At 37.8% G+C, this 13,089-nt stretch overlaps 1 protein-coding gene across 3 annotated transcripts in view; it reads left to right on the top strand.

Annotated features, from left to right (window-relative positions):
- The window catches only part of LOC144603518 (ELKS/Rab6-interacting/CAST family member 1-like), a 422,464-nt gene that overhangs the window by 56,018 nt on the left and 353,357 nt on the right, over positions 1 to 13,089 (top strand). For all 3 annotated transcript variants that reach the window (XM_078416811.1, XM_078416813.1, XM_078416812.1), the window contains exons 10-12: positions 4,383 to 4,523; positions 5,433 to 5,570; positions 10,155 to 10,348. In XM_078416811.1, coding sequence (XP_078272937.1) covers positions 4,383 to 4,523; positions 5,433 to 5,570; positions 10,155 to 10,348 — 473 coding nt within the window. The remainder of the gene's footprint in view (positions 1 to 4,382; positions 4,524 to 5,432; positions 5,571 to 10,154; positions 10,349 to 13,089) is intronic.

The following is a 13,089-nucleotide window of genomic DNA, read 5'->3' as shown; positions in this document are numbered from 1 at the left end:
TAAATACCATTTGCAGAGTACTCTTGGCAGGATTTCTAGAGTTGAGAATTTATGGATATTGTAAAACTTTCCAGAATCACTAAATAGAATTACGTATTTGTAAAATCTTGCATGTGATATGTGCTTCCTGTTCACATTAATCTTACTTCCTGTGCCATGCCTTTTTTTTGAAAACCCATACGCTAACATTTCCCAAAGGCCTTCATAATATAGAAACCACATGTTAACGTATAATAATAGAAAGGTTCTATCAACTACCTACCCATAGTTTGTTGATCAAATTATTAAATCAGTCCAAATCAACTTTGAATTTTTTTTCACAGTAACTGAAACTTCTACTGATTTTTAAAATAATTATTTCATAACATCATATCTTATATCAATTGAATTTCCTTTTGTACATTTTCTATGGAAAACTTGGCTGGAATGCAGCCCTGTTTTTCCTCCTCTTTCCCCATCCCCTCAAGATCGGGTAGAAGTGAAAACCTGTCCAAATACATGCTGGTTAACATTGGACAGGTGCTCCCCAACTCGCGTAAGAGTTTTGTCCCGCAGACCCTTGCGTAAGTTGGATGTTACTCTAGTTGGAAATGGAAGTGTTATTGTGCATGGGTAAACACTCGACGTGGAAACCATATGGGAGCCCCGCACAGAGACCACGTGGGCATCAGTAGGCATAAAGAATCCTTACGTAAGTGAGAGTTTATGAATGTTGCCTATTACATAACTGCCTTTACCTAGGATTTTAATATTTAGGAATCTTTGTTAAGCCCCATTGCTTGTATCAGTACATTAGTTTTGGATATGGTTTTGTTGTGGTTGTTGAATTCTTCACCATCATTTATTGCCATCCCTTTAACTGAATCATTCACCATTCAACCAAATCGATGACAGTGTGCTGTCACAAATGGCAACCAATACATCAACCACCACAGACAGTAGATTTCCTTTTGTGGAGTGAAACAGATCGGATTTTATGATGGAACACAGGCACGGAGTGCTGGAGTAACTCAGCAGGTCAGGCAGCGTCTCTGGAGAACAAGGATAGGTGACATTTCTGGTTGAGATCCTTCTTGAGATTCACAAAGAGCTGGATAGTTCTGGAGGAGATGTTACGATAATTTGATAGCTTCATTGTCAGTTTTTGTGGAACCCACAAATTCTGCCATGGAAACAAGAGGTGCTAAGTGGAGACTCTCTGACTCTAGGGGAAATAATTGAGATACTTAAAAGGAAATGTGCATGTTTTTAGTTTAGTGATACAGTGCAGAAACAGGCCATTTGGCCCACCGAGTCCGCGCCGACCAGTGATCCCCGCACATTAACACTACCCGACACACACACGGGACAATTTACACTTATACCAAGCCAATTAACCTACAAACCTCTACGTCTTTGGAGTGTGGGAGGAAACTGAAGATCTCGGAGAAAATCCACGCAGGTCACGGGGAGAACGTACAAACTCCGTGCAGACAAGCACCCGCAGTCAGGATTGAACCCGGGTCTCTGGTGCTGTAAAGCAGCAACTCTACCACTGTGCCGCCATGCTGTAAAACCTTTTGTGAAAAATGCTAGCAAACTTCTCATCGCATTCATCACTTGAATTATATTGTTTACTTTTATAATGTTAAAAATGTGGTATGGTTTTTCACATCACCTATTGTGACTACAGATTTACAAACACATTTTAAATTTTATTTACATTAACAAGGATATTTACTCAAGTATTTCTGGATTGAATTCAATGAATTTATTCTTTTTTCATGAAAGCTAGAGGATATATAAGGCACATTCCTTGTCTATGCACATACTTGGCCAATAAACTTATTCATTCAAAATGACCCATTTCTGGCTTGCATTTCCTTGAATTCCTGCAGCAATTGATCTGGTCCCTGACATTATGTTAAAACAAGTGTCTGTTAATTAAAGTAATAAAAATGAAAAATACAATGGAGCAAATCCGCTGGTGTCACAGCTTACAGACTATCTGCCCCCGTATGACACTGATTCTTTCAACATAGCCCTGTGCACAGCTCTCCATTGAGAACCTAAATCCCAGCACATTGATTAATCAAAACTTCACTTTTACATATACATGAAAATGAATCTATTGAAACTCTTCCTAAATTAATGGATGTTTAATTGCTTCACACATACCTGAAGATGAATCTATTGCAACTCTTCCTAAATTAATGAATGTTTAATTGTTTGTGGATTTCATTAAAAATTAATCTTAATCCTTTATATAGTGTGTTTTATCCAGAATATCATGCAAATGGAATTGTGCTTTTTTAGTTTATATCTATGTGAAGTTGCAATCAGCATATTGCTTACACTTTGGGATTATATAAGTTGTTTTAGATTGATGCATCTTGAATATCTGAATCACTGTATTTGCAAAAAGTGCACTAATTGACTACAGATTATAGATTGGGAAGCTTGGATTGATGCTTGTTGATAAGTACAATTCATACATGCTTCCTGAATGTGTTTATATGTTTTTGTCTGTTAAGGTCCAATGACAGAGTATCTTATTGGTATAGCTTACAAGGGCTGCTTGGGGATAGTCGGCAGGCCTTCATTCATAAGAAATCACATCTCACAAATGTATTGATTTTTTGAAGTGGCCTTCAAGACAATTGACAAGGACAGGACAGTGGACGTTGTCTTTATGGACTTTAGAGGTTCTGCATGGTAGGATAGTTCAGAAGTTGGATCACAAGGAATATGGTGCTTTGGATTATCACAGAACCTGGTTGGCATGGAGAGCTTTGGGCCGAAGGGCCTGTAACTGTACTTTCAATTTATAGAATATATTGGGGTAACAATGTGCATAACCAAAACTTTTATGAAGAAAGATTATATGTTCTGGTTGAAAAGGTGCAGCAACGGGGAATTATTGTATTTTGGTGCTTCAGGAAATATTTGTCTGCTTCAGTGTACAGCAGGTATAGTTGAGCGAACTGCACTAATGGAAATATTAATTGTAATGCAATAAACAATTGTCGTCTTTAAATGCACTAGGAATATTAATTCAGCATTAAAAATTAGCATAACCATTTTGTTTTTCTGCACAATTATTAAAGGCGCTGCTGATAATTTGTGTAAGAAGTTACAAAGAACTGAACATATTGTAAGTGGGTAAACAATAGCAATGGGATTCACTTTATAGAAGGGTGAATTTAAGCACATGGGATCAGAGATAGAAAATTTGGAATGATTTCTTAACTATGAGAGTTACGTAAGATTTTGGGTGCCAAGATACACAAATTACACAATGCAAGACGTAGAGCAATATCCCAAATTTACTGTTCATCTGGATGTAGCCATCTTTATTTTTCTTTAATGTGTTTTTCATTTTTCTGTGTTGCACAGCACGTATCATGATAGTTAGATGTCTTGCTTTCATCCTGTTACACTCCACGAGGTAATCCTAGTGCTGCTGTGCATCTAGAGTCTAGTTCATAATCCACCATCGGCAAACATTGCAACTGTTGAACACCTAGGGTTATCCTGAAGTTTCGTATGGCAGCTGATCTGAACCATCACCCAGGCCATTGTGTAGTTGCCACTAACCTTGCTGACCAACTCTGTCTATAAACCAGAGCAAGAACCATCTTTGTACTATTCTCATGAAGGTTATTGCAAAAATATTATGAGGATGGGTTGAATCTTCGCTTAGTAAATTTTCGAGTTTAGAAAACTGATGGGTGATTAACTGGAATTATGTAAAATTATGGCGATGATTTGATACCCATTAGCTAAATTTTTTTTGGAGCTTGGACATATAGGAAGGAAATTGGAATTCATTTACTGGTGTAATGCATAGTGAAAATTTGGAACTCCGTTCCACAATAGATGGATGGATTGAAAAATTAAGGTCTGAGATTACTGGGAGGTGATGTGATACAAAGGATATGTGGAAAGACTACATTTAATGAAGTAGAGTTCCAGATTATCCAGACTTTGTACAATTCAGTTCAATTCAGTTTAGTTTGGGTTGAGTTTCTATGTTTTTAGATCTTCTGTATAGAACCAAGGAAAATTGGTGCAGGAGTAGGCCATTCAATATGACCATGGGTGATCATCAAAAATCAGTACCTTGTTCCTGCTTTTTCCCCCATATCCCTTGATTCTGTTAGCCCTAAGAACTCTATCTAAGTCTCTTGAAAACATCCAGTGAATTGACCTCCACTGCCTTCTGTGGCAGAGAATTCCACAGATTCACAACTCTCTTAAGCATCCATAAGTACTGAGAACAAACAACATTCTCCACCAATGGAGATTCCTGTTAATTAATTTTGTCCTATTGATTACCACGAGTTAACATGATGCAATGTTATTACAATTTTCTTTGATTAATTGCATTACTTTGTTAAAAGGAGAGAATAATTGAACGGCTTAAAGACCAAAGAGACAGGGATGAAAGAGAAAAACAAGAAGAAATGGATAGCTACAAGAAAGAGTTAAAAGAAATTAAAGAAAGAGTCATTGGTCTCCAAGGAGATCTCTCGGAAAAGGAGGTAAGTAATAAACAGTGTTCCAGGTGAGGTAAATTAGAAAGTTTTATGAAATCTGACTATTCTCTGAGGAATGCAGATAAAATCATGCCTACTATGCAATGATCTAATTAAAGCATTCAGATTGCAACTGGAACCAGGTGTAAAAGCCATCTCAATCTGAATACTAATTTACAGAAATGAATATCTGTTATTACTTAAAATTTTTATTATTTATAATTTTCCATTTTTAGTAGTTTTAACATTTCCTGTTTTTAGTTATCTTCTCATACTGTCATCTAATATCTTCTCATATTCCCATGTGTCTGATATATCAGTGACTGATTTTGGCTCTATAATATCTGGCATTGTAGAACTGTCCAGTTTGACTATTCACTCTAATTACTATAATTTCTTTCCTGGATCCTCTTGTATGTTGTTGATCTTTATGCAAATGCCAATGTGGAATTAAGTCGTCATTCGTGAAGCACCAGTAACAATTTATTGAAAGTTAGTAGACAAGTTTGAGATGTGCAGGCTCAGGACCGATTATTGAGGATCCTTCAGAATTAAATGTGAAGAAAAGCCACATGGAAATGGTGTGGTTGTGATCTGATGATTAAGTGTGAAAGCAAGTGTAGGTTGTGCTACAAGCTGGACAATATCATTTAGTTCAGAAATACACTGGAAACAGGCCCTTGGTCTGTGCCAGCCACGATCACCCGTATACGAGTTCTATCCTACATACTTGGGACAATTTACAGATGTGAAGTAACATACAAGCCTGCACTTCTTTGGAATGTGGGAGGAAACCGGAGCACCCGGAGAAACCACATATGGTCACAGGGAGAACGTACAATAATATACATAATGTTAATGGAAATTTTAAACATTTTCATACTAACTAAAGTTATAATTTATTTAATGCTATAGTCAGTGTTACTAGACCTCAAAGATCATGCCTCGTCTTTGGCATCATCTGGATTGAAGAAGGATTCCAAGCTAAAAACACTGGAGATGGCTCTTGAGCAAAAGAAGGAGGAATGCACTAAATTAGAACAGCTACGCAAGGTAAATCCATATTGAAACATTTCATCTTGTCTCGGTGTCATTTTACATTCAAGACCCTGAAAATCCAACTGCACATGAATAGAAATGCAAAAATGAAATAGAAAGTGGGGATCTATAAGAATTTGTTCCAGGGCCGATCATACAAGATCTGTAGGCATTCAGCTTGTGTTAAGATTTGCGTGCTTAAAAGTTTAAAAATGCAATATGTTCCCATTCATGCATAGTTAGTGTAGGTTATTCACCTATCCTGATTCATCAAGCAGATTGCATGCCTTAACGGAGTGATTCTAACAGCTAAGATATTCACGTTTTTGTGATATATTACTTTCAGAAGTGGCAGATGCCTCAACAATTAACATCATATCTCAGTAGTACTGTTCACACGCAGACCTCTGTTTATCATGGCAAACAAAGGTCTGTTTATCACAGCAAAAGTCCGCAACAAAACACAGATATCACATTGTGGAGTGCTGATGAAACCCAAGCGCAAATTTGTCCTCACCTTGTCAGAGATATCCCATTTGTCCTATCCATCCCTTCATGTAATGTAAAGTGGATTTGTTTTTTCAGTTTTCCAATTCTCATAAAGTATTTTCCATTTCAAATCCTGAAATGTTAACAGATTCACAGATGCTACCTTACCTGCTGAGTGTTTTCACTATTTTGTTATTTACATTGGATTTCAAGCATTTGTAGATTTTTTGATTTTGAGATGTATTTTACTATTATAACAAGGGCGGACACCTGACTATAGAGATTCAAACAGTGAGCTGTGGGAAACCAGGTCGCGACCTTCTCAGACCTGGGCCGTAGTGTGTCAGGAGTGGATTACAAAAGCGGGTTCATGTAGAATTAGTGTGAATGGGTGATCAATAGTCGGCGTGGACTTGATAGACATAAGGGCCTGTCTCCCTGCTGTATTGCTAAACATTCTATCAATTAATATACATTGAGAGACTTTACAGGTGAATGTTAATTCACCTACTTGATGACGAGTCCTGCTTGAAAATCTATCCTCTATCATCTGGAGCTTGGATTGAGACATTGAAAGTTTCAGTGTTAAACAATATAGCATTTGTACTATGTTCATTTCAGTATGTGGGAACAATTAAGCACGTATTATGTTGCGAAGGTGTGATAGGAATATAATCTGAAGCTGTTTTAACGTGCACCACTTGCATTTGTGGCTTGTTTTTTTGGTATGGATTGAAAACACTGAAAACTGTAGAGTTGTGTGTTTTGAGATCAATTAACGTTAGAGGCAAGGTCACGTTTCAAAGAATTGCCAGTCTTTTCAGGCTTGTCGTTTGTTTCATTTGCACCTGAGCAGCAGGAACAAGTTAGGAAAAGGAAATGAAAACAATATATTTGGCTCTGTGATTAAAGAAGATCTATTAATGGGGTCTGTTAATGTGGAAGCACAATGATCAACAACATCTAAGTAGCTGAAAGAACAACTCTTTAGACGAGAACTGAAACAATCAGCACACATCTCTGAGTAGATGCAGGGAATTTACTTTAAGTAAGTCAGAAAGGTGAAGCTCAAGAGTTCAGTGAGAAAAGCACAGGTAAGTCGGGTCCAAAGATAACAGGTGTGTGAGTTATTGTTTTGCGGATGGAAATCAGTAGAAAGGAGATTCACTATATTCATGTAAGCAAGCTTGGGATATGTGGTTTGAAACTGAGCTCAGGGTAAATTAGGAAATGGACTCTATCCTTTGAATGAGGAATTAGTGGAATGGGATAGCTGGTTTTAGTTTTACCATTGACCGTTTAGAGGAGTTACAGCAGGGAAATCCATAACTTCACTGTTAGCCAGGCAGCCGAACAAAATAGTGCATTTGTAAAATTTGGGGAATTGTGCATTAAAAATGTTTTATTCTGTTCCTTGCTCAATAATATCTTGAGCAACATTATTTGTATGAATTGTAATGTTTGGGATAAAGTATTGCAAACTCAACTTGTATTTTAATAATTACAAAACTAAGACCTAGATGTGGGTGTTTCTGTCAATGCTGTATAAAAACAGCCTTGCTTGGTTTTATGTAACGTGCCATGCTGCCAGCAATGCTGATGTTGATGTATGGCAATAATACTGCATGAATAGTAAAAGCTCAAGAATGAATAAGGTTTAAAGAACTTTCCTCCACCTCTTCATGTGTTATTAGTAGGCACAGCTAAGGGAGGGGTGTATAAATGTTTGTCTACACCACCCGAGGGCTGGAAATAGCAAAACTTGCATATAATTTAGCATTGTTAAACGTCAGCCCAGATTATTTTGCCCAACAAGTAATTACTATTATAGCTTTGTTTATTCCAATCGATACCAGTTGTGTTGCATGCTTCAGCCTAGTGAGGGAATGCTGAGTCAGTACACTACAGAATAATTTATAGCAGTACTTTGAGCGACAGCCAGTCTTAGTGGCCGCAATAACTTCTCATACAATTATAAAAGGCCCATTAAATTTAACTGCATCTTTGGTTACTCAGCTGTGAGAATTTTTATTATTTCCATCTATTGAAGCCACTTAAGCCTCTTTTACTCAAATGCTATGACCAGAGCTCGTTTTTGTCCATTAACATGTTCTGTGTTTACAAAGCAGTTGTGTTTCATAACAGATGTTGTGTAGTCAGGTGAAAAAAGGATAACATATCCCAGCAGTTGCACAATTTCTCCTCTTGGTTTGTTTTTGCTTTCTCAACCCTTCTTATTCATCACTTCCATCCTTCCATTGAAGCCAAAAATACAGTCCCAAATCTAATTAAGAATGCCTTTCTGACACTCATTTCCCACTCCCAATTCCAATCACAACGGCCCCAAAAGTTCTTCCAGATTTAAATTATTCCCTGCTTGACAATCCTCAAATGAAATATGTGCAAAATTGATGAGCAGGCTTTGCCTTCTTTCTTAAACCAATAGAATTGTGATTCATATTACAAAAGCATTTGTATAGTAGATAAAACCAAATTGTTTCTTGGAGATGTGGTGTTGGGAAAAGGGAGTCGTACTTCACAAGACCAAATTTAGGAGATCTCAAACTTGTGCTAGGGAGAACACCTTGACACAGTTGTGCATCTTTGGGAATTTACTTTTGGGGTTAGGAATTGAAATGGAAACAGTGTTAGCATTCAAGGTTGGATGAAAGGAATTTGAGAAAAGGATAGGCAGATGTTATCAAAAATAATTTGCTCTCATTAAGAGCAAATATTGACAAGGACTGGTTGAACAAATTAACACTTTCCTTGTGTCCAGTGAAGTACAAAGGTGTGTTCTTTCATACCCTTTGTCATTGTGGTCTGAAGGAAATAAATATTTTTTAAAGTGGCTAAAAGAATATAGGTACTCCGTCTTCTGGCATGGCATAGAACATGTAAAAGTAATGGTTTACCTATATCAAAAATTTAGCAAGCCTTCAGTTGAATTGTTGTATGCAGCTTGGGACTCTAATGCTATAGCAAGGTTGCTGCAGGAGGGTAGAGAATAGTTCACTGCTGAGGCTTGCCATAATCTTTCAATCCTCCTTTGATCCAAAGGATGGAAAATGGCAAATGTCACAACATGGGTTCAAGAAAGTGTGAGGACAAGCCATGTATTAAACCAATAGATTTGTGCTTCAGATTACTAAAGCACATGTTTTACTTTGATGGTAAGTAAGTTTTTAGAATCATAATCAGATGAAAATCGAAAAATGTAATATAATAAAGGAATGCTAGCTCTGGCTTGTTGAAGGCAAACTGTGTTGAACTAATTTAATGGATGACTTGCAGAGAAGATTGAAGGAAATTCAATGTGTGCCATCATATGGTTTTTCAAAAGAGGGTTGACAAAGTTCTACATTATAAATTGTCATAATAAAAGTCATTCATCGCTTTGATAATGAAGGTAGACACAAAATACTGGAGTAACTCAGTGGGACAGGCAGCATCTCTGGAGAGAAGGAATGGGTGACGTTTTGGGTGGAGACCCTACTTCAGACTGATGTCCTTTGATATTGAGCTGGCATAAGAATAGAAAGTGAAGTCATGGAAAATAGTTTTCAGGTTGAAGAAGAGAGTTGGTGGTTCTTCTAGTTTCATTGTGGGGTTTTTTTTTGGATCTATATGTCTCTTACTACATAGGTGTGCTAAATAAAACTTCAGAATATGAAAATGATACAAAACCTGGAGCTATGATCAGCATTAAGCGGGAACAACAGACTTCAAAAGGTTATAAATATAGAAAGGGCAGTCAAGCAACAGCAGAGATCGGAGAAAGACGCAAAGTGCTGGAGTAACTCAGTGGGTCAGGTAGCATCTTTCGGGATGGTATGGTAATCAGAAGAGAATAATTAGCATGATCTATAGAGGGAAAAACATAACTTACAAGTAATGATGAAATGTCATTAATCTGAAATATTAATTCTGGTCGTCTAGCCACAGATGTAGCCTGAATATCTCCAGCACTTTGCATCTTAATGAATTTTAAAGAAACTGATGCAGATTTCAGAAAAATTCAAGATACTCACAAAACCTACTGAAACTTTTTGGCCTTGAAATAGGTTGTATGCAATGTTCATCTGACCATTTTCTTAATTTTACTTCCAGACTCTGGAGACGACAAACGAGGGACGAGCCAGTGCTGATCTCAATGAGCGTATCCAGCAATTGGAGGTGGTGGTGGCACAGTACAGAGAGGAGGCGAACAAAGGCCAAGCAGAAGTAGACAGACTACTTGAGATCTTAAAAGAAATGGAAAATGAAAAAAATGACAAAGATAAAAAGATAGCAGAAATGGAGAAGTAAGTGATTTGTTTTTATTGAATCAAATAAGTTTTCCGATTACATTTTGCTTTGTATTTATTTACTGAAAACAAATATATTCTAAATGCGGTCTCACCAACGTTCTTGTACACCTGCAACATGACCTCCCAACTCCTATACTCAATACTCTGACTGATGAAGGCCATAGTGTCAAAAGCCTTTTTGACCACCTTATCTACCTGCCACTCGACCATCAAGGAACCATGCACCTGTACTCCTAGATTCCTCTGCTCTACAACACTACCCAGAAGCCTACCATTTACTATGTAGGCCCTGCCCTTGTTTGCCGTCCCAAAATGCAACACCTCACATTTCTTCACTATCTGCAAACCCACTAACTTTTGTATCATCAGCAAACTTGCTAATCTTGCCTTGTATGTTCTCATGCAAATCATTGATGTAGATGATAAACTAACGGGCCCAGCACCGAACCCTGAAGCACACCATTAGTCACAGACATCCAGTCTGAGAAGTAACCTTCCACCATTACACTCTGCTTCCTTTCATGGAGCCAATTTGCTATCCATTCAGCTATCTCTCCTTCGAACCCATGCGATCTAACCTTCCAGAGCAGCCTACCATGCGGAACCTTGTCGAACGCCTTACTGAATTCCATGTACACAACATCCACAGCTCTGCCTTCATCAACGTTTTTGGTCATGTCTTCAAAAAAATCGATGAGATTTGTGAGACATGAACTCTCACGTACAAAACCATGCTGACTATCCCTGATCAGCCCTTGCCCATCCAAATGCTTGTATATCCTATCCCTCAGAATACTTTCCAGTAACTTACCAACTACAGATGTTCAGCTCACCGGCCTATAGTTCCCAGCATTTTCCATGCAGCCCTTCTTGAAAAGAGGTACAACATTTGCCACCCTCCAGTCTTCCGGCACCTCTCCTGTATTTAAGGACGACTTGTAAATTTCAGCCTTGGACAATGAGAAAAGAATCTTACCATTATTTTGCAATTTCTATTATTATTATAACATTTTCTTAAAACAAAAGGCAGTCTTTCTCATTGCATCTTTTAAAATAAGGAGGGGTTTTTTCTAAATAGGATCTAAAATCGTAAAACCATAGATTGGGGAGGTTAGTTAAGTAACAAAATAACAAAAAAATTGTATGTCCTGTATATATCTGTTGTGATATTTAATATGTATATTAATTATTGCTTTGCTCTCCTTGTGCATAATTGAGCGGAGACACATCAAGTTCAAACCTGCACCATAATGGAAGATATTGTAGTCTGTATGTTAGAATTATGTGTTGCTTTTTGAGATTATTCTCAATGTAAATTTGGAGCCTGACTTCCCAGTTTGTTTAGACATCACATACTGATTTTCGGGCAGACCAGCAGAGCTCCAACCATCTCAATGTGCATGTTTATTCTTCGTCCAAAAACATCATTATCGTAATCCTCATCTGAATCTTCTGAAGAAAAATATCTGTGGAGGACCGGACATGGAACCTATATTTTCCTTCTGGCCTAACTGCACCCTCTTGTGATGTAATACATTTAAAATGTCTAGATCTAAGCTGGTGGATGTAATGTATGAAGAGTCTTTTTAAAGGCTGGAATTTAGAAGAATGAGAGGGGATCTTATCGAAACATATAAGATTATTAAGGGGTTGGACACGTTAGAGGCAGGAAACATGTTCCCAATGTTGGGGGAGTCCAGAACCAGGGGCCACAGTTTAAGAATAAGGGGTAAGCCATTTAGAACGGAGATGAGGAAATTTTTTTCACTCAGAGAGTTGTAAATCTGTGGAATTCTCTGCCTCAGAAGGTAGTGGAGGCCAATTCTCTGAATGCTTTCAAGAGAGAGCTAGATAGACCTCTTAAGGATAGCAGTATGGGGAGAAGGCAGGAACGGGGTACTGATTGAGAATGATCAGCCATGATCATATTGAATGGTGGTGCTGGCTCGAGGGGCCGAATGTCCTACTCCTGCACCTATTGTCTATTGATATGGGGAGAAATTGGACACAGGTTACTGATTGTGGATGATCAGCCATGATCACAATGAATGGAGGTGCTGGCTCGAAAGGCCGAATGGCCTCCTCATGCACCTATTTTCTATGTTTTCTATGTCAAACCTCTTCCCTTTGTAGAAGGTTGACTTCACAATTTACAACCAGGAGATCAATTAGGGTTCCTTAAATAAATAACGATTCTGTTGTCAGTTACACCTCCTGCAAATTCTATTGTCACTATCACACATCACTTGGACCACTCTGATCATTGCTGTGCACAATGATATTTCAGACATAGAATTTGAGCTGAATCTACTGCTTTAAGTTTGACTGACTAGGTTGACAACTAACTCAACTGTGGTGTAAGTTTTCATAGCTCCCACTCATTATCACCACTGTACAAAGTTTATAGGCTGTATGATGAGTTCTTCACTGGCTCCCTAGCTCATGTTTCTTGTTTGTTATCTTGTCAATTAGACCCAGCCTGCTCCAATGTGCTCATTGCTTATAGATAAGTTAGCATGGGAAGGTTTATCACAGTCTATGGTTCCCTTGTGAATTGTAAACTATCCATCACCCGTCAGGGGTTTTCTGCTTTAATTGTGCATTTTTTCTTGATGTAACCCAAAACAGTCCGGTCCAAGATCCTTATCTCATAGTTTTCCGCAGCTTTACTTTTTACCAGGAGATTTTCTTCTGTCTTCTAATTATGGGGATTGAGGAAGATAATTCCACAGTGA

Source organism: Rhinoraja longicauda, chromosome 20 (assembly GCF_053455715.1).
Source record: "Rhinoraja longicauda isolate Sanriku21f chromosome 20, sRhiLon1.1, whole genome shotgun sequence".
NCBI classification, from domain to species: Eukaryota; Metazoa; Chordata; class Chondrichthyes; order Rajiformes; family Arhynchobatidae; genus Rhinoraja; species Rhinoraja longicauda.
The sequence above is the reverse complement of the archived record's forward strand: the minus strand, read 5'-3'. Positions and strand labels throughout refer to the sequence as shown.